Below are 21492 nucleotides of genomic sequence, written 5' to 3' on the forward strand. Positions count from 1 at the left end.
GACAAATTTTGAGTCAATTTGGACACATTTTTAGTTATTTTAGATAATTATTGGGAAATTTTGATTCATTTCTGACTTTTTTTGTAATTTTGGGAAAATGTAATTCATTTTGGACACATGTTGTCATTTATAGATTTAAGGATTTTTTTGGTAATTTTTATGAAGTTTTAGCTAAGTTTTAGTTTATTTTGGACAGGTTTTGTCATTTTAGACACATTTTGAATCAGTTTTGACAAATCATTAGTCATTATTGTGACATTTTGGAAAGAATTTTGAACAAGTTTTGAGCCAAAAGTCCTTTTATAACTTTTTTTGTAATTTTGGACAATTTTACAGTAATTTTGGGAAATATTTGTGCAATTTTCAACTACTTTCTTTGTCATTTTGGACAAATACAGTCGCATTAGAAGACATTTCATGCTGAAACTGACAAATAATAACCACATTAAAGTGTGAGAGTGAACTTCTAGGACAACATGGACATTAAATTCTTCAGTTTTCCAACACCTGGATGAACACCATCTGCTGAAGAAGACCATGTGATGTAACAAAAAGATCCAGAACCACGTCTGACATGTATATGATCGTACTGACACAAGAAAATATTGAATATTTAGTTTTATAAATCGTGTTTGTGATTAATTTAGACGCACACGTGACGTTATATTTTATATTTATGCACCTTTGGGATGAATATTTGATTAAAAAAATCTCACACAGCAGTTTATTGTTCAGAAAGTTTATTTTTGGTGTGTTTGTTGTTGTCGGATGTGCGGAAGCTTCGTTTAACTGTCAGGTCTCGGAGCAGCGTTTGTGTCTGAGGAGGTGTTTGTACCGTCACATCTGAACCAGCGTTTCCTCAGACTGTTGGAGACTTGAGCCAGAAACACTCGACCGTCCACCTCGTAGGCGCTGACGTCCGTCTGCTCCGGCGGCAGGCGGCTGCTGGATATCAGCTCTCTGAAGGCCTGCAGGGGGAAGCAGCTGTTAGTTTAGGAAACCCCAGGGATGCAGTTTGGTGACGGGAGGTTTTACCAGGCAGACCGGCTCCTCCAGGTGGTTTCCCCAGATGTAGATGTGTGTTAGAGTCGAGTTTGTTTTCATAGCCTGAACCAGAGACAGCAGACCGTCCGTCCTGATGTTGTTGCTGCTGACTGACAACCTGCAGATGGAGACAAAATGTCAGCGATAAAAAACCACCTGCAGGTCAGAAGATGAATCCTAGAGGTCTCCGGAAGGTTAAAAGAGAAAGAAATTCAGCCGTAAAGGCAACGGATCAAACTGTTCACTTGTTTTTCTCTATATTTGCTGTTTTCTGGATAATTTCATTGTAAAATTTTCTAATTTAAGTGAAATAGTGGACAACTGTGTGTGTCCAGGCCTCACAAAAGCCTCCACTTTCTAAAACACCAGACTCTTTTTCTGTTCATGAAGAAAAAAGTTATCAAAATACACAAATTCTCCAAAATGGTAAAAAGAAATATATATATATATATATATATATATATATATATATATATATATATATATATATATATATATATATATATATGACTCAAAACATGCATATATTTGCTCAAAATTTGTCAAAAATGACAAAAGAGATCCAAAAATCTATCTTAAATGACTCGTGTATCTAAAATGAATTAAAATTTGTCCAAAATGACAAAAATAGTTCAAAATTAGTCAAAATGTCCCAATAATAATTGTCTAAAATAACTCAAAATGTGTCCAAATTGAGTCAAAATTGGTCCAAAATGACAAAAATGTACTCGAAAATTACACAGTTGTTTCCCAAAATGACTCTAAACTTGTCTAAAATAACTCAAAATCTTTCCAAAATGTCACACTTTGTGATGACATCAATAATGACTAATGATTTTTCAAAATGACAAAAATATCCATAAATCTATCCTAAATGATTCAATGTGTGACTGAAATTAATTAAAGCTTGGCAAAAATGAATTAAAACTGAATGAACTTAAACGTTTGAAAAATGAATTAAAACGTTTGAAAAATGAATTAAAACTTATTAACAATAATAATAATAATAATAATAATAATAATAATAATAATAATAATAATAATAATAATAATAATAATAATAATAATAATAATAATAATAATACCTCTAATTTATAATGCACTTTACATATAAAATCTCAAAGTGCTACAATACATTTAAAAGAAACATTTTAGAAACAGTCAAAAATTTACTAAAAAAATCCAGAAATCTATCTTAAATGATTCGAGTGACTAAAATAAATTAAAATTTGTCCAAAATGACAAAAATAGTCAGAAATTAGTCAAAATTTCCCCAAAATAATTATCTAAAATAACTCAAAATGTGTCCAAAATGACAAAAGTCCCTGAATTCATGCAACTGAGGCCTTTAAAGTGTGACTGAATGCAGATATTGGACTCACTCCTTCAGGATGCAGCCAGGTGAGGCGATGGCGTCGCTCAGGTATGCTGCTCCTTCGTCCTCGATCCGATTGGCCGACAGATTGATGACCTCCAGAGCCGAGTTCTTCTTCAGCACCTCAGCGAGACGACGGACGCCGTCACGAGTCACACGGTTGCTGCAGAGATCCAGAAGAAGATGAAGAAGAAGAAGAAGAAGAGCAGCAGACTGAGGACCTGTGGATGTTGAGGTTCCTACCAGCGCAGGTCCAGGTAGCGCAGACTCTGGTTCAGCTTCAGGCCTTCAGTCAGCCTCTCCATCCCGCTGTCGGTCATCTCCATCTTCCCCAGGTGGAGCTCCAGCAGGCTGCCGTTCACCGCCAGCATCTCAGAGAAGTGGATCACCCAGTCCTCCTGGAAACCATCGTCCTGGTTTAGTATCTAATGTAAATAATAAAACAAACCTCCTGTGTTCCCACCTGGAGGCTGAAGAGCAGCGGTCGGCTGATGTCCAAACATCGAAGGACTTTGTTGCTTTTCAACACGATGCTGAGCGCGATCACACTCTGAGTGGCCTGCAGGGACAGAAGACAGAAAACTGGCTGCTGATTGGACGGCAAACTGGATGTAAAGCGTCTCATGTAGAGACATGAGACATGTTGTATTTCTCCAAAATTTAACAAAAAAAGGGCAATAATCGAAATGTTCCTCTTCAATATTGTTCTAAAATGAGTCAGAATTTGTCCAAAATTACAAAAATAGACTCAAAAAGCAGACAAAAGTTGTCAAAAATGAACTAAAACTTTTCAAAAATGAACTAAAATTTGTCAAAAATGACCAAAAAATCCATAAATCTATCTTAAATGACTTAATGTGCGACTAAAATTAATTAAAACTTGGTAAAAAATTGTCCAAAATGGGGGGACGGGACTGTAAAACATGCCTCACAACTCGTCCATATATACGCTAAAAATAATTCTAAATTTGTTCATGATGTCAGAAATCAATGAATCCATCAAGGATGGCTAATGATTTGTCCAAAACAAATCAAAATTTGTCACAAATATTTTAATTTTTTTTTTTCCAAAATTAATTTAAAAATCCTAAATTATTCCAAACTCATCTAAAATGACAAAAAACAAACAAATCTTTAGAGTGAAAAGACGACGAGCCTCAATACTCACCACCTGATTATACTTGTAGAACATTTCTAAATAGTTGTTCAAATTTGTAGAAATTTGGTTAAAAAGTGAGAGTTTAGTGGATGTAAGAGCACCTGTAGCCGTTATTTACCAGGTCGCAGTCGTCCAGCTGCAGCTCCTGCAGAGTGTTGTTGACCTGCAGCATGGAGACCAGATCCATGGCTGCTCTGTTCCCCAACTTATTACCAGACAGTCTGAGAGACAGCAGGCTGCTTTTAGTCTGCAGACAGAATCATTATTAGTTTATACTCAGTTAAAACCTCAAATCAGAGTCAACAAACTACATGAAAAGGCCACAAGCAACACACACACACACACACACACACACACACACACACACACACACACACACACACACACACACACACACACACACACATATATACATATATATATTAGTGTTTCTTAGTATAGTACAGTGTGGTATTTGTACTTGTACGTAAGTAAACTAAATCTAAATACTGTCTCTACCAGCGTTATATAAATGTAGCTCTCTAAAGTATTAGCAACGTATGAGACAAAAACATAAAAATGAAGGTCATAAGTGCTGCTTTTATTTTGAAAATTGTGTTGAACCTGCAGGCTGCTGGCCAGGGCTTTAGCTCCGTCTGCCTCGATGTCGTTGAACATCAGATCCAAAGAGCGCAGAGCTGAATTCTGCTGCTGCCCAGTTAAAACACACATTTTAACATTAATAAAGTCAGAAAGGAGGCAGATGATCAGAGTATTAATGATAATAATGACATCTGGAGGGAGACTTTGAGCATTTACCTGTTTCTAATAACAGAATAAACCCAGTTTTCCTACCTGTAGCAGCTCAGCCAGGTGTCCAGCACCATCATCTCCAATATTATTGTACCTTAAATCAAGACCTGTTCATGTAAAAAACGTCAAAACGGTTAAAAACACCTTTAATAAGGTTGTGTTTACCTGAGTCTGACAGCTCACCTGTGACATGCTGGTTGTTTTGCAGACATTTACAGAGAATGAGGACGTCGTCGTCACTGAGTCTCTGAACTCGTCTCAGTCTGATGTTTCCTGCTAGTTTTAAGGTTAAATTCCTGCCACAGAAAACAAAATATTGCAGTTTTACACATCTGCTATCACAGATTTACACGTTGTTGGGAGATAGCATTTGTGTGGTTCTCGTTTTGTAGATTAATTTGATGCAACAGAGGCCAAACAACATCATTTCATTTGGTTTATTATTCCTCTAAAAACATTTAAGAAAGGGAAATATCTCACAAAAAAAGATAAATTAACTTGCATGTTCTATTTACTTTTATTTTTTACTCCTCGCTGTAGTTTTTATTGTTTGAATGTTTGTGAGTAGAAGGTGCGGCTGTTTGTGCGTCTTTGTGGTCTGAAAATTTTAAATTTATTAGTCGATTAGTGAGTAATTTTTTATTTTTAGTTGTAGTTAAATGCTGTACTTTTACTTGTTTCTTAGTATTAGTACAGTGTGGTAGTATTTGTACTTTGACTTAAATAAAGGATCTAAATATTTTGTTAATATTTGTAAATTCTATTTATATTTTTACTTTACTTTAGTAACATTCAGATGCAGTACTCTTGCATTAGCAACATTTAAATGCAGTATTTATACTGATAACTAAGTATTTTTTACAGTGTGGTGTTTGTACTTTTACTTCAGTAAATGATCTGAATACGTCCTCCATCACTCCTAATGTCTTTAATTTTACTTCAGGCCTATTTAAATGCAGTACTATTACTACAAACTGAGTATTTCTACATTTCAGTACTTCAACTTTTACTTACCAGTACCCGGATGTAGCGTTAGCTCGGGAAGCTAACGCCGACAGTTCTGTTAGCTTTCTAAAATATAAATTTTTCACCATTTGAGTTTAAATTAAAACACTCACCCTGTTGCTGGGGTCTTCTGTAAAACCTCTAAAACGTCTGGGTTTATTTTTGTGCCGCTTTTGTCGCAAACAGCTTCGTAAAACTCAGAAATAGTTTTAATTTCCATCAGTGCGTTCCGGTGTTCCGGTGGAGTTTCAGTTGCCGATGGCAACAAGAAGGACGGCGTCCCGCGGAGGAAAAAAGACAAAATAAAGGAAACGGTACTGTAGTTTTTTCGCGTTTAACTGGAGATAAAACTGAATTTAAGCTCAAAATAAAACCTTTCCAGTCCACTGTTGTTCTTGAAATTGCGTTGACAATAGTTTATTTTATTGTAAACATAAATTTGCTGCATTTTCTTTGAGAAATCCAGCAGTTTTTCGGCCAATGTTTTTGTGTTTATTTATATTTTCATGCTGTTTTTTGACTTTACTCTGTGTTTAATAAATGTTTAATGTCAACTTGTTACAATATTATGAAAAAAACACTGCAATGCTAAAACTAAACTGAAAATGTAATTTCTTTGTTCATATTGGTCCTAAACATGCAGATATTGTACATAAGATCTTGTAATGCATCATATTTGCACTATTTTTCAGGCCTTTTTTGGATATTTATAACACTTTTGTCATTACTTTCCAGTTTTACAATATAAGTACTTATAATATAATGCATTATCATGATTCACAGGGTTTAAAATTTAGAATAAATGATGTTAATTTAAGGCAATAAAATGCACTTTTGAATCACTTCCCAGTCATTTTAGACTATTTTCACGTCATTCTAAACGCATTTTCGTCGTTTTAGATCACTTCTGGACAAATGTTCTATAATTCTGGATCATTTTCAAGTCATTTTGGACACATTTTGAATCATTCTGGATCATTTTTGAATCATCTTGGACAATAAGGGTTTGGAAGCAGAGTGGACTGACCCACTTTCTGTAGTTTTTCAGAAAAATGGGTTCAAAGTTTTGTCTTTTCCGGAAGATTTTTTGACTTTACTCTGTGTTTAAAAAATATTTAATGCCAATTTGTTATAATATTATGAAAAAAAACACTGCAATGCTGAAACTGAACTGAAGAGGTCCTTTCTTTGTTCACATTGGTCCTAAACATGCAGATACAGTACATAAGATGTTATACATCACATTTACACTATTTTTAGGACGTTTTTTGGACATTTATGGAACTTTTTGCCATTACTTCCCCTTTATATGATATGAGTCCTTATAACTAATTATCATGACTCACAGGGTTTAAAATTTAAATAATAAAATAATTGTAAAGTTGTTAATTTAAGGCAATAAAATGCACAATCAACAGGATATTTAAGACATCTTATTCCCTTAACACATTATTTTGGGCACATTTTATTGCAAAACTCCTCATTTTCAGAATATTTTTAGCCAAATTAAACAAATAAATGCAGAAAATGAACGATTCTGGCCAGATGCTGGTTTTCAAAACACATGCAGTGTCGACGAGGTATTTTTGAACCAAAAATCCACCACAAACACCAAACGATTGTCCCTTTTTGTCTTGGTTTTTATTTTTCTATCTTGTTGTACAGTGTTTATACAGTAGTGAACTTGTATATGGAATTCACACATCTGTACAGGTAATGCGGAGGTTTTATACAAAACAAAACAAACAAAAAGGAAAAGCATGAAATGAACAAACAGCTTTGTCCTAATGCGGCTTCCAAACTTAAACACCAAAAACAGCTGCTTTATAAAAATAAAAAACAAAAGAACCGGGCCTCTACGTCAGCAGGGTTGTGTTCAATGAAGCCACCGTCACACGTCAAACATCGCAGTGGAACATTTACCGTAGGATTGATTTAAAAAACGTAAATCTCAAAGCCGGAGCGAGGCTGCTACTCACTACGTTAACTATTAAAACAATGCCAGAGTTTCACCCGCTGTCCCAGAATTTCCTTTCTTGCGTCGATGTTGTTAGTTCAATGTGGGTTTTTTTGGTAAAATTGTGTATTTTTAGTGGTTTGAAACTCGTCTGCAACAGTCAACAACGGCTTCAGTTTCCCCGCTGGAGGAAAACGTAAGAAAGAGTCAGCTTCTATTTGACGTTTGATTGGTTTCTGTCAGTCACAGCGTCTCTTCTGGTTTGTTTACGCCACGTTAGTCCCGTCACACCAGCGCTAACGTGTCAGCTCAATTAAAACGATTATTCCAAAGTGGGAACTGGAGTCACACGTTCAATTTCATGGAAAATCTGCGTCTGTAATCCAACCGTGAACAACCGTTAATGGCAACCCAAAGAGTGCAGGTTGTGATAATGAGAAAAATCTACAGACGGGGGGCAAATTAAAGGAAAAATTTGAGTTTTTTGGGCTTTTTATTGAGGAGAACTGGTGGCTCTGTTATGTTGGGGGAGGAGTTTCTTTCAGGAACCTAAAAAAAAGCAAAAAATATCAACCAAACTGAAATTTTATGGGGGATTTTAGACCAAAATATTAGAAAACACTCTCCTCTACTATCACAAAACATATAACGATGCATTATCTTTAAGAAAAATGTTATTTTTATCCCTCAGGTGGAGTTTAAGAGACACTGAAAATTATTAGAGGGGTTTGTGTGTTTTACTGTTTAACAGATGCATTTTCATCGCTTTATGAACAGTAAATCCCTTCTGCTGCATCATTATTTCAGCATCTTTTACAACTCAGGTCTTATTTCTGCAGTTTTCACCATAAACGCACCAAATATTAACATTATATTAACTTGACTTGTTGTTTCCAGATTAGAGCTGCACTGATTAGTCATTCAATTTATCGCCAGAAAATTAGTTTGATCTAATAACCATTCTGATTATAGTCAAACAAAAAAGTCCAACGTTTGCTGTTTCCGGGCGTCTTAAATGTCAGATTTTCATGATTTTCTTTGTCTCATATTGAAGTCAAATGAGTAAGTTTGGCTGCTGGATAAACATTTTGACACAACTTTCCCAAAAAACAGATCTTTTGAGGATTAAATGACACTAAAAATAATGAATCAGATTTGTTTATTAAAAATATAGTGTGTATATCAACATCATTAGTGGTAGTGCTAGTTTATCCCTGTATAATAAATACAGAAGGGTAAGTTTGGGTTTATTTAAAGTGAAATTTTGGCCAAACTCTAAAAATGAGACCCAAGTTGTAAAGAAGTGCAGTTAAAGTTGAAGGTGAGACGCTAACAGACGCTGATTAGAGTGTTTTAGGAGACATGAGCCTGGATGTGAATGCTGACTGTGGCGTGTTGGTTAACAGTTCTCCCTCCAGCCTCACTGCTGAGGAGGGTTTCCTTCGGCCGTGTCCACCGTCCTGATGATGACGATCTGCTCCAGGCTCTGTGCCGGCGACGGCGGCGGCCTCAGCTGCTCCACCAGAGCGTGGAGGGTGTCTGAGTTAATGGTCTGCTCCTGGTCGGCCTCGAAGGCCACCTGGTCGGTGGTGGTGAGCGGCGAGTGAGACGGCTCCGCCTTGAAGTCCTGAATGATGCTGCCGTCGGCGGCGGCGGCGGTGGCCGGGTCGGTGGCGGCGTCAGACGAGGCCGCGGATGCCGCCGTGGCTTTGGGGCTCGGGGTGGCTGGTTCAGGGTTGGCCGGCTCGCCTTCTGGGATGGAAACCAAACCTTTGTTCGTCTGGGTCAGTCTGCTCTGGACAAAGGCCACAGGATGGCTGGACGCCAGGAGGACGACTGGTCAGAGACACAGAGAGTTCAGTCACACTAATCACACCTGAAACGCCCTTTAGAGCAACATTCAGTCAAAAATACGCTCAAATAAACCTTCAGAAGTCCTTCAAAGAACAAAAAATTCTGCCTTCCTCAGGATCAAATAAAGGCAGGATAGATTAGCAGAGTCGTCTGACCCACTTTCTGCAGTTTTTCAGAAAAATGGGTTCAAAGTTTTGTGTTTTCCAGAATGGTCTAACATTTTTAGCGCCGCTATAACGCGATGTTTGGGTTGTGTGTTAGACCACTCTGCTTCTAACATCCTCATGTCATTCTGCAAGTTTTCAGTCATTTTTAATCATTTGACAGAAATTCTGACTGATTTTAGACCATTTTCATGTCTTCTGAACATATTTTCGTCATTTTAGATCATTTCTGGACAAATTTCCTGCAATTTTGGATCATTTTCAAGTCATTTTGGACACATTTTGAATCATTCAAGCTCATTTTTGAAGCATGCTGGACAAATTTAGCATCATTCTGTAATTTTTCAGTCATTCTGGATAATTTTTAATCATTTGAGAGAAATTCTGACTGATTTTGGATCATTTTCCAGTCATTTTAGAATATGCTCATGTCATTCTGAACAAATTTTTGTCATTTTACATCATTTCTGGACAACATTTTCAAGTCAATTTGGACACATTTTGAATCATTCTGGATCATTTTTGAAGCATCTTGGACAATAAGGACTTGGAAGCAAACTAACAATGCAATTAAAGACAAAATCAGTCAAAGAAAATTGCAACAAGGTGCCAAAAATGAAATAAAAAGGGACAAAACCGTGACTCAGGAACAGCACTGATGTGTTTGTAGGTTGAGTTGACGCCCTGAACCAGCTAACAGATCTAGCTTCATTTACTAAACAGTCACTCCGAAATCTGCTGCTGTTCACATTCTGCTTGCAGCACTAATGAAACACCAGATAAATTAATGTATAACTGCTCTGCCTGGGCTTTCTCTGCAGGGTCCTCGGTTTATTCCACGGGTTAGTTAAACTAGGTGTTGTGGTTTGGATTTCTTGGTGTTTACATCGAGTAAAGACAGATCTGGTTCTGTACTGGTCCTGCATAAACACCAGCATCCTGGTTACTGATTACTGAATGTAAACACCGTTCTGAAATGTTACACTCCTGTACCTGTTAGATTAACACGCCTGCTGACCTGAGGCGTGGTGGAAAACAACTACTACTGACGAGAAAACCTCACTACATTTAAATCTATGATTATCATAAGAATAAACTCTTCATGTCTCCAAACAAGAGATGTTTTCTCTGATGCTTGTGTTTCTGTTCACTACAGTCCTGATAATCTGCAGCATTCAGACACCTGGACAGGATGTTTTCCTGTTTTCTTTCACAGTACAGAGAATCAGAACCAGGAATACTCCATGTAAACACACTCAGTGGTTTCCAGGATCAAGGTTCAGTCTTTAAACAGAACTACTAGGAGAGTTTGTCTGGTTTAAGGTCACAACAAGCAGATTCTAAAATAAAATGTGGAATAAAATGTGAGGTGAGATCTCTGCTCACCAGCTCTGGCTCTCTCCCTGTGCTGCCGGACTTCTTCAGCATGGGCCTTCTCCTGGTGTTTGATCATGTTCTTCACGCTGGCGAATCGGTTTCCACACAGCAGACACTGCACACCGTTGTTGCCCTCTGCAGGAAAAACACATCATCACAGTATGAGCAGGTTTAAAAACTACCAACGTCTCCACTGATCTCTGATTGGACGATGCAGACGTCAAAATCAACACAGCAGGAGGCAGTAAAACAATAATGCAATTTCTTGCTTTGTTACTGATGATTTTAAAGGTGAACTATAATCTTTCAACTAAAAACCTGCTCAATAATTATAATATAATGACAACATCATGCTAACGTCCAACATTTGAGTTGAAAAGTCAAAGTGAAAAGACGTTTAGAGCAGTGATTCCTGATTATTTCTGTTCCTGATCTGATCCAAGTCATTAAATAATTAGCATTTTCCTCAATAATACACATTTCAAGAACTGGAGGTCATTAAGCGTCGCAGGAGGCTTTGTCATGGTGCCCAACCACTGGGGCCGCACAGAAAGAATAAAAATGTAAACATTTTTATTTTAGTTCCTGCAGAGTCTTCACAGTGTTTTATTTTGAAAAATTACTACATCGTCTTCCTGTCACTTCCACCTGTGCTTGTTTCCACATCAAGACATTAAATGAAGCCAAAATAAATAAATAAATAAACGTCTCTGGAGAGGCTGAGACAGAAGTAAGTAATAAGTAAATACATATTTAGCAAAAAAATAATTTGATTTGTTTAGGACAATTTTTTAAATAAAAAAATTAAATAAATAAATGATTGTATATGTTTATAACTGCACAAGGGTTTTCTAATCATCAATGATCCTTTCAACACCATTATCTAACACAATGTAGCATTAGAACACAGGAGTGATGGTTGCTGGAAATGTTCCTCTGTACCTCTATGGAGATATTCCATTAAAAATCAGCTGCTTCCAGCTACAATAGTCATTTACCACATTGACAATGTCTAGACTGTATATATCATTAATTTAAAGTTATCTTCATAGAAAAAAAATGGACATTTAAGGACAAATAAGGACATTTCTAAGTGAACCCAAACTTTTGAACAGTAGTATATATCTAGATAAGTATTACAACTATATATATATTTAAAAAAGCAAATAAATCGAGGTAAACAATAACTAGAATCTATGTACAATATTGCATGATATACAAGACAAGTTGTGAAAGTGTAGATTGATTTTGTTTGAATTTTAATGTATTTGAAGTCAGTATTTTCTGAGAAAATGGTATAAAAATAATAAAAGTCCCTCATATCATAGCTGCCTCCTCTGTGAGCTCTTGGCATTTTCTTATCTTGTCTATTGTTTGTATTTAATTCTGTCCTATAAAACAAAACAAACTTTAAAGTCTTCAGGAACTCACCTGGATGAAGCCGCCTCATGTGTTTCTTCAGCTCCGAGGACGTGACAAATTTGGCATCACAGCTGGGCTGCGAACATTTGTACGGAGTCTCACCTGAAACAAAAACACATAAAAAAACTAAATCTTTTCATCTGAATGGAAACCAGACCAGATGCATATTATTAACTATAAATAGGCTTCCCTGGATTTAAAAACACCTGCGGGCCTCACCTGTGTGTTTGCGAGCGTGTGCAATGAGGGAGGAGGAAACCGAGAACGACATGCCGCACAGATCGCACTGGTACGGCTTCTCTCCGGTGTGTCGCCTCTTGTGGTACGTCAAGGTGCTGGACTGAGCAAACGCCTGACCGCAGACATCGCACACGTACGGTTTCTCCCCGCTGTGAAGTCTGGAGGAGACACAATATATAATAAATACACCAAAATAAACTAAACACATGAAGACGGATAAATATAAACATGACTCTCAGACACCTGTTACTGCTGCTGCTCTCAGGTGTCTTTTCTTTTAACATTTCTAAAAAGCTGCTCTAAAGACTTCCATGTTTTCTACACATATTTAAAAAAAACAACTATTTTGATTAGAGTGACATTTGAAGAAAAGTCCTCTGAAAATATGTGGTTTTTACTCATCTTTGTCCAAAGACATAAATAAAAAGACTAAAAATGTAATTCAATTATGTTTTAAGTTACAGAGCAGAGTGCAACAACAGTTACCCATAAAAATTTTTTTTTTGAAAATTATTGAATTTAAATCCAGAGCTGCAGCAAATAATTGATCTGTTATTAGCTGTTAGGCAGTCAACAGTTGTTTTGATAATCCATTTTTTGCTTTGAGTCATTTTCTAACAGAAAAACAGTAAAATTATCTGTTTTCAGCATCTAAAATATAAACATTTTCTGATTTTTTTCTTCCTCTTGGGCAGTAACCTGAATATATTTGGGTTGTGGGAAAAAAAAGACATTTAAAGATGTCATTTTGTGCTTTTGGAACCACTGAATGACAATTTTCTACCCATTTTCTGACCATTTACAGACAAATTAATTGACAACAAAAACAATCATTAGTTGCAGCCCTAATCCACAATATACTAGAATAATAACTCTGCTGGGTCAAAATATTGAATAAATCAGCTTCTCACAGATGGGTAGAAAAGTTAGAAATGTTTTTGAAGTTTGTTTATGTTAGGAGGCATAAAATATATTAATATATAGTTTAAATAACCCAGTATTGTTTCTGCTGACCTATACTTTACAGTCATACCTCTAGAGGATGTATAAATATATCAAACTACAAACAGATAATAATAAAAGGAAACACAATGATATGTGTAAATAGCATCTGTCAACAATATAAGAATGATCTCCTCCTGGATGGAGGAAGTAAACCCCAACATCTGCCTACCTGAGGTGTATTTTGTAGTTGGACGAGGTAGCGAACTTGAAGCCGCAGCGGTCGCAGGTGTACGGTTTCTCCTCTCCGTGGTACATGCGACGGTGAGCGACCAGCTGACACTTCTGAGCGAAACACTTGTCGCACTGGGTGCAACTGAACGGCTTCTCACCTGAAATAAACGACAGAGACAGAGGAAATGGTTTTAGGATACCGAGACAGAAGAAAATATCATAAATATCAGAGCTCCAGACTCATTTTCTCATGTGGTGGCACCTCCTGTCTCATCTCAGACAAAAGGCATCACTTGCTGAATATTTTCTCATCGATAGACGCTATAAATTACCAATTTTCCCTAAAGGCCCCACACTGCAAGGTTCTAAAAAGGCTTGTTATCTTTAGAAAAAAAACCAAAACTACAACATTTATCTGAACCAGAAACTGCAAAGACAGCTAAGACAGTAAAAAAATTGGCCCTTGAAGTATCTGGAGGAGCTTCCTCACTGAAACAAAAAATTCTGGACAACCATTAAGCTGGTGTTTCAAAAGCAAAGTTGCAGATGTTACTGAAGCTGTTCTAAACACAGCAGTCTTACAAAACGTACCCAGTTTCCCCGTTATATTAATACTGCCCCAATAATTTACTTATTGGTGCCAGTGCAGCTGGAACTTACTTAGCTGATTCTTAGCCGACAGCTAATGCTATCTGGAGCCCTGTAGCATCTTTGTGAAGTCAATTTTACTTCACAATCAGCTCTAACTCAATCTAACTGAAAAAAAGAAACACAAGACGTCGACACAGAGCAGGACTCTAGCTGCTTTTACAGTGGCTAAAGCTATGCTAACAGCTAGCGGCTACATTAAGAGGCAGAAACAGATGAGCCTGAAATAGAGTCTGGAAAACAGTAACTAATAATACGTTAAGATATGAGCCTTGGAGGGTAATAAAAGTGAAAGATTAACAAAACAAAGAAGACAAAAACAGATCAATTTCAATCAATAAATCTCCCAGTAAACAGAGGAGAGCGTCCTAGTGTCACATGATGCTTTGATACCATCACTTCTATTGTTAGTGTACATATTTAATTAAAGCAATTAGGCATTTTTCGAATAATTGTTACTTTTATTGACTAATTATTGATGAAATAAATGGGCTACTTCAGGTCTCAGGACTCTGTGGTGTCAGACAAGTCTCTCAAGCAGCAAAAACTGAACGTGGAACACAAGCTGTTGCCACAAACCAGGAAATTAGCTTCTCTCACAGTAGCTAAAGCTATGCTAAAAGCTAGCGTCTAAGTTAGGAGGCAGCCCTAGTGTCGCATGATACTCTCCTGTCATCACTTCTATTGTTATTGTAAATATTCAGTTGTAGTAACCCAACGACATGCTGTTAATATAAAACGTTTAATGTTTTTCTGTTTCATATATCAGTCAGTTTTGGATTATGAATAATCGGTATCTGTATCAGCCCTCAACCCTCCTGTTGTCTTCATTTATAGGCACCAAAAAATATTGTTTCCTTGTCTGAAAAAAAATCCAAAAATTCAGCAAAAAAAATTCCCCAAATTTCTGAAAATTTTCAAAACTTTCAGGAAGAAAATTCCAATAATTCCTTAAAAGTTTCCCTTAAAAGTTTTATTTAAAAAAAAAAAATCACCCAAATTAGGCAAGAAAATTCTTGTAAATATTTTCAAAAAATGAGCAAAAATCTTCCAATAAAAAAATCCTAAAAATATCTAAATTGATTACACATATATCAGTAAAACTTCTAATATTTTCTTGAAGAACATTCACATAAAAATCAACCAAAATCCAGCAAATTTCGCTGGATTCTGGTTGATTTTTATGTGAATGTTCTTAAGAAACATTTTTAACATTTCTTTTTTTTTCACCAAAAAATGTTCAAGATTTCCCAAAAATATTGAAAATGTGGACATCAGAAGTTTCACTGTGAAAATATTTTTTTTTCCCCACATTTTCAAACTTTGAAAAGGGTCAATTTTGATGACACGAGGGTTAAAGAGACCACATCTGTCGATCCCTCGTACTGCAGGTGTTTTATAATCGTGACTGAGCTCACCTGTGTGGATGCGCAGGTGTGTCTTGAGCTGCGTCGCCTGCCTGAAGGTCTTGGAGCAGAAGATGCATGAGAACGGCTTCAGGCCTTTGTGGATCTTCTCGTGTCTCCTCAGGCTGCTCACGTCCTTAAACTGCTTGTTGCACTCGGCGCAGAACAGCGACAGCTCGCCCATCTCCTCCCCGACCTCGCCCTCCTCGCCCTCGTCTTCCTCGTTGTCCCCACCCTCCTCCTCCTCATTCTTCCTCCTGCCCCTCCCCCTGCCTCTGCCCCTGCCCTTCCCCCGGCCCCGTCCTCTCCTGCCCTCTCCGAAGCTCAGCCGGGGCTTCTTCAGCGGAGACTCGTCGTCCTGCGATGGGCTCCAGTCGGCGGAGTTGTCGTCCCCAAAGTCCTTCACGCTCGTATCCGACTCGTCCACCGACAGGTCCTCGCTCTTGCCGTCCCCCCTTCCTCTCCCTCTGCCTCTCCCCCTCCCTCGCCCTCGGCCTCTCTTCACCTCCCCGCCACCCAGCTGTGCCTTCCTGGACGGAGAGTCGTCGTCGTTCTGCGATGGGCTCCAGTCTGCAGAGTTGCCCCCGAAGTCCTTCACGCTGGAATCCGACTCGTCCAGAGACAGGTCCTCACCTCTGCTGACTCCTCTTCCTCTCCCCTTGGGTCTCCCTCTTCCTCTCCCCCTGCCTCTCCCTCTGGGCCTCCCCCTCGGCCTCCCTCTCCCCCTGAAGCTCTGGACTTTAGGCGTGGCGTCCGTCGAGCTGCCTGGCTCGCCTTCCTCCTCTCTGACTGCCCTGGGCCGGCCTCTCTTCCTGGCCTGTCCCCGCCCGGCGCTCTTCATCATGGTGGGGCTGTACTCCTCGTCGCTTCGCCCTTCGTCTTCCAGACCGGCGTCTCCGGCCTCGTCGTCCTGCTCTTTGCCTGCCCGGTGGCTGTCGGGCCAGTCCCCAGCGACGGAGACGATGGACAGGGGGAGAGGGGAGCTGGGGCTGCTGGGGGAAGCTGGACTGGTGGGAGAGGGAGGAGCTTCTTTTTCCGCCCCCGACTGGGACGTTTCGCTGGGTTCGGACAAGCGAGGAAGCTCCTCCAGGTACTTGGTGGCCTCGGTCATTCCCAGGAAAATAGCCGCTCGACGCACGGCTGCTTGTCTGGTGCTGAAACCATAAAAATCAGAGAAAAAAACGTTTTACTCATCAAGTTAGCTGAGGATGCTAAGACAGAAATAAATCTGCACTTCAACTTTTGTTTTTTGTGTCTTTATGATTTGCTTGAATTTATATGAAATGACCCCCTAACTAACCATTCAATTGGAAAACTTAATCTAAGTTTAAAGTCAAGATATTTTTAAAAAATCCAAAATTCTTTGAGTTACATTTTTTAAAAATGCCAAAATTAAACCATGTGCACCAAATTCTGCAACCAAGCCATTTACACAGAGAACAGAGGAGACAAATGTGGAAACAAAATAAAAATATAAGTATTAAAATGTCTATAATATGTAGAGGCACCATTTTTTTCTAATGTAGGTCAAACCTGCGGACATGTTGATCCCAGGCTTTTATCAATTTTAGCAAAATAAATAAATCCAACTTTTTTGTTTTTTGGGTCTTTATGATTTGTTGTATTTTATATGAAATATTTTATATGAAATGACTCCCTAACTAACTTATCTAAACTTAAAATCAAGACATTTTATTTAAAAAAAAAAACTAAATTCTATGTCATATTTTTAAAAATACCAAAATGAAACCATTTGCACCAAATTCTATAAAAAAAAAAAAAAAAAAAAAAACTAAGAAAATAATGTGCTTCTCAGTACAACCAAGTCATTTAAACAAAAAAATGAAACTTTTTCCTCTGATTTCTGGGATTTTAACTGTCATAAAGATATTTCTGAGTTCTCTCTCCTTCTAGACACCTTTATGCTGTTTCCACTGATGCAGAGCTTGATATTAGAGAGAAAAATGAGCGAACGGTGAGGACAAATGTGATGGAAACAAACAAAACAAACCCCCATAAACTGAGGTTAAAACAGCCCACATTGATGCCTACCTGCTGAGGTTCATCTGTCCGGTGTAGATAAACTCCAGCAGCTTCTCCAGAGAGTACCTGCTGACCTTCTCGGGGTCCAGAGTCGTGACCTCGTCGCCGCTCTCAGCCTGGGAGGAGAAGTAGTCACTGAAGGCCGCCAGGATGTTGCGGTGAGCTCTGAACTCCACGTCTCTCACCATGATGGTGATGTCACACAGGAAGTCCATCTCCCGCTGCTGATGGAGGCGCTGCAGCAGCAGCTTCCCGTGGTTGGTGACGTACGCCATCACTTCTGCTGTAAAACAAGAGGAATCAACATTAAACTCACTGGTTAGCATATATCTGCTGCCATGAAGGGATTTATTGGTGCCTCATAAACAATTTGTCCAGTGCCAAAGTTATAAGCACTGAGAATTAACAGAAATACTTATTTTTTAACCAGTTTCATAAAAGAGGTTTAATTTCCTCAAGCATAAAGTACATTTTTGTTCAACAAACAGCCAGAAAAAAATTTGTGTCCAATAAGACAGCTCGGACTCACTATCATGTTTAGTCTCCACTCAAATGTCAACTCCGAGGCAGAAAAAAATCCAGAATTAGTAAATTTCAGTCCAAGTTTATATAAAGAGATCGATACAACACATTTATTTGTCAAATACAGTGAAGATTGTGTTGTTTTTATATACAAATTTTTTGAAACAACAAAATACAGATTGATGATGAAGATTTTTTTTTTAAAGTTATCATGTAAACTAATGTTTTTCTTTTGGTGATTTTACATTATATTTTAAATATTTTTTTAAAAACGGAGAAACCTCTAAAATAACAGTTTTTAAAACAATATTTAGCATTTTTTGTCAAATAAAGACAAATATTTGCAATTACAAACATAAATTTAGTATTAAAATAGTTAGATTTTAGGCTCAAATATTGAAAAGTCTTGAATTGGTAAATTTATAATTAGTAAACTAATTTTTGCAGTATCAGTAACACCTGTGGATACTTTTACTTCTGAAAAATCTATTTCTTTTCTTTTTTATGAAATAAATAGCCCAAGAAATCCAAATCTTGCTTTTTCTTTTTTAAGATTTCTGGCATAATAATTTTATCATATATAGAGAAAAAAAAAGACATTTTTGAGCCATCTTTACTTCTGAAGACCTTTTCTGACAGCTTCACTTATTACTACTGTTAGACACTTTATTATTAAATTGCCTGGAGTTAATAAAGGATTATCTGATGTTATGTGCAGAAAAGAGTGAAAAACAGAGTTTGTGGAGGTTATAAAAAGTAAACAAGAAAATATCTACAGCGTTTCAACTCTTGATTTTTAATCTCGGTGTTACAAACACCTCTAGATAGTTGTAAAAATGTTGCACATGTTGATTGTAGGATTGCTTTTCTTTAATTTTGTAAAAACAAATAGTAATTATAGTTTATGAAATGGTTTCGGGGCTTTAGAACTTTATGTTAGGGTGAAAAATGGAGTAAAAAAGTGGAAAAAGCTGGAAAAAAATCCAGAAACAAGGTGGGGTTTGGAGGATTCATATTGAATTTAGATAATGTTGTATTTTACATAACATGGTAGGTTTTTAACGTTAATATTTAAATTTGTTGCAGAAATTTACAATATAAGTTTTATTTCTCTACTTGTAAACATAAATAACAGGTTTATATTGTTCATACCATGCATAAAACTCCTACAGGTTTGTTCTACCCTTATAAATTGTAATCTACAGCTATTATATGTCTATATACGTGTGTGTGCGCGCGTGTGTGTGTGTGTGTGTATATATATATAGATAGATAGATAGATAGATAGATAGATAGATAGATAGATAGATAGATAGATAGATAGATAGATAGATAGATAGATAGATAGAGATATATATAATGTGTTTATTCCAATCTGTTCATAGCAACAATGCACTTTTACTTTTTCTTTTGCACTTGGATGCCAAACTGTACTTGTACTAATTTATTCCAATATTTACTCCTATTAAGCTCATTAAAATCCAGTGTCAGAGCTACTATTTTAACGCATTCTAATAATCTAAAATAAATAGTCTCAAAGCACAGATCCCAGTGTTTTATTGTGTAAGTAAACACAGAAATAAAAACTTACTGTCTGTAGTGTGTCACAGCTTCACCTCCTCTCAGCTCGTAGATCCCACTGCGGGAGATTATTAGTTATTAATAACAAACACAGCATGAGGACGTCCATTAACGGGGCCAAATTAACCGGTTACCGTCCGGACAACGCTCTTATTTACAGGTTTTATTCTCTGGAACCTCGACAGGTGAGCTGGAGGAGCCGTTTTGGAAAATAAAAGCTCCCGCCCGCTTCCTGAACAGGCCTCCGGCTGCGGCTAATGCTAATGGCGGTGTCGCAGGCGGGTTAAAACCACTTCCACGGGTCTGTTGGCGGTTTCACGCAAATTAACGGGCCCGTGGGGAACCGTGCGAGCCGCTGCGGAGGTATTTTGGCCGGATAACCGAGTGGGCAGAGCGGGCGGTTACCGCGGCTGAAGCTAACTGTTTCCGTTGGGGCAAAAAGCGCGGAAAATATTGTGCTCTTATTTCGAAGGTTTTGACGGTTCGTACCGGCGGTGTAACGACGCGAGTTGCCGCAAAAAAAGCCAGAAGCGGTTATTTTAGCGACGAGCCGCGCAGACCTGTCGTCGGTTTTAGTAAATTCGCGGCACAAATGCTCATTTTTAAACCGCAGCAAAGTAAAGAAAAGCAGAAAAGTACCTTCTAATCTCCGCGATCTCCAGCCATTATCCACGTGACTTTGCAGTTCTCGCGAGATTTCACCCTTTGATCAAAGATACACAGTTGGGTCAAGATATATCGGAAGTCTCGACAACGGACGACAGGCGGGAGGATTATCATCACAGAAATATACAGAAATATACAGATAAAATGAACTTTATTGGTCTTTTACTGGAGAAATTCACACATTACAGCAGAATAAAAACTCCTAGATTAAATAAAATATGAATAAAAACCAAGACAAAATAAACAAATATAAGATTTTTTTAATAGTAAAAATTATTTTATATTATGTTGACTTTTCATGTACACAGATTAATTAAACGGATGGATTATGTTGCTTTTCAGCATTAAATCAATTTCATTTGGCTTCTTGGAAATGCAATGTTCAGAAACAAACTTAAAAAAATGAACCCAAACACCTCTCCTATTTTTATACTGAACTGAGACTTCTTGATACTCTTTCTTATTTTAAATACCTGCACAACTTTGCACCTTATTTCTTCAAGCAGCACAATTTCCTCCTTGCTTTTCTTTTGTACATTAGTTGCCTTTTTATTTCGTAAATGTAACGTGTGTGAGCAACTGGATACCTTTAATTTACCCGTTTTTTTCATCCTTAATATACTTTATTATTATTATTATTATTATTATTGTTGTTGTTGGTGGTATTATTATTATTATTTACAAAATGTATAGATTGCTGAAGTATTATGTATGGTTTTTAGCTTCTTTTTGTATACATTTTAGTGTAAACACAGATGGAAAAACATATAAAGTGATAATAAATAAAATTCAGCCTTCATTTAATGAATTTTAGTTCAGCAAAAATCAGCCTGTTACTATATAGTTTTTTAAAGAAATCTATTAAAATATGTTTTTAAATGTTTTACACGTAAAAGATACAATATTTTTTGACATATTTAACATGTACTAATTAATATATTAATTTGTTAATTTCTTCTTATTATTATTAGCAGTAATAGTAGTAGTAGTAGTATTTGTAAAAAAAAAAATCTACATTTCTGACGTTGATGTTATTTATAGTTTCTGGCCTCTTTTTTGAC

The 21492-nt window shown here is 37.2% G+C and overlaps 3 protein-coding genes across 5 annotated transcripts in view; 1 reads left to right on the plus strand and 2 right to left on the minus strand.

Moving 5' to 3' along the window:
• lrrc31 (leucine rich repeat containing 31) overlaps positions 1 to 722 on the plus strand; it is a 10089-nt gene extending 9367 nt beyond the window's left edge. For both annotated transcript variants that reach the window (XM_055007367.1, XM_055007366.1), the window contains one exon: positions 1 to 722. This exon is cut by the window's left edge and continues 863 nt beyond it. The gene's annotated coding sequence lies outside the window, so the exon portion shown is untranslated.
• Positions 1 to 5635, minus strand: part of lrrc34 (leucine rich repeat containing 34) — a 6339-nt gene extending 704 nt beyond the window's left edge. Inside the window, exons 1-10 of the mRNA XM_023281431.3 lie at positions 5489 to 5635; positions 4554 to 4666; positions 4413 to 4477; positions 4182 to 4268; positions 3697 to 3825; positions 2883 to 2978; positions 2663 to 2817; positions 2427 to 2582; positions 1036 to 1162; positions 836 to 968 (exon numbers count right to left, since the gene is read on the minus strand). Of these exons, the coding sequence (XP_023137199.2) occupies positions 836 to 968; positions 1036 to 1162; positions 2427 to 2582; positions 2663 to 2817; positions 2883 to 2978; positions 3697 to 3825; positions 4182 to 4268; positions 4413 to 4477; positions 4554 to 4666; positions 5489 to 5595 (1168 nt within the window). The 5' untranslated portion in view covers positions 5596 to 5635. The remainder of the gene's footprint in view (positions 1 to 835; positions 969 to 1035; positions 1163 to 2426; positions 2583 to 2662; positions 2818 to 2882; positions 2979 to 3696; positions 3826 to 4181; positions 4269 to 4412; positions 4478 to 4553; positions 4667 to 5488) is intronic.
• A 1357-nt stretch (positions 5636 to 6992) lies between these two features.
• Positions 6993 to 20476, minus strand: mynn (myoneurin). 2 transcript variants are annotated; one of them, XM_023281483.3, is made up of 9 exons: positions 20405 to 20476; positions 19776 to 19823; positions 17672 to 17945; positions 15632 to 16773; positions 13564 to 13723; positions 12369 to 12547; positions 12159 to 12251; positions 10737 to 10862; positions 6993 to 9168 (listed from the first exon to the last, which is right to left on the minus strand). In XM_023281483.3, the coding sequence occupies exons 3-9, from the start codon at positions 17935 to 17937 to the stop codon at positions 8753 to 8755; spliced, it is 2382 nt and encodes a 793-aa protein (XP_023137251.2). In that variant the 5' UTR covers positions 17938 to 17945; positions 19776 to 19823; positions 20405 to 20476; the 3' UTR covers positions 6993 to 8752. The 2 variants fall into 2 exon arrangements, with proteins under 2 accessions (XP_023137251.2, XP_054863275.1); XM_055007300.1 differs by lacking the exon at positions 20405 to 20476 and having other exon boundaries at positions 19776 to 20373.
• Positions 20477 to 21492: the final 1016 nt, after the last annotated feature.

The sequence above is a fragment of the Amphiprion ocellaris genome, chromosome 22 (assembly GCF_022539595.1).
Source record: "Amphiprion ocellaris isolate individual 3 ecotype Okinawa chromosome 22, ASM2253959v1, whole genome shotgun sequence".
Taxonomy (NCBI): Eukaryota; Metazoa; Chordata; class Actinopteri; family Pomacentridae; genus Amphiprion; species Amphiprion ocellaris.

Bases quoted from the DNA above. Each gene is read 5' to 3' on its own strand.
- mynn (XM_023281483.3), bottom strand. From the start codon at position 17,937: ATGGCGTACGTCACCAACCACGGGAAGCTGCTGCTGCAGCGCCTCCAT. The intron at 16,774-17,671 runs GTAGGCATCAAT...TTATGGTTTCAG, and splicing joins GGACAGATGAACCTCAGCAG to CACCAGACAAGCAGCCGTGC. The intron at 12,252-12,368 runs GTGAGGCCCGCA...TTTTTGTTTCAG, and splicing joins ACACGCTCGCAAACACACAG to GTGAGACTCCGTACAAATGT.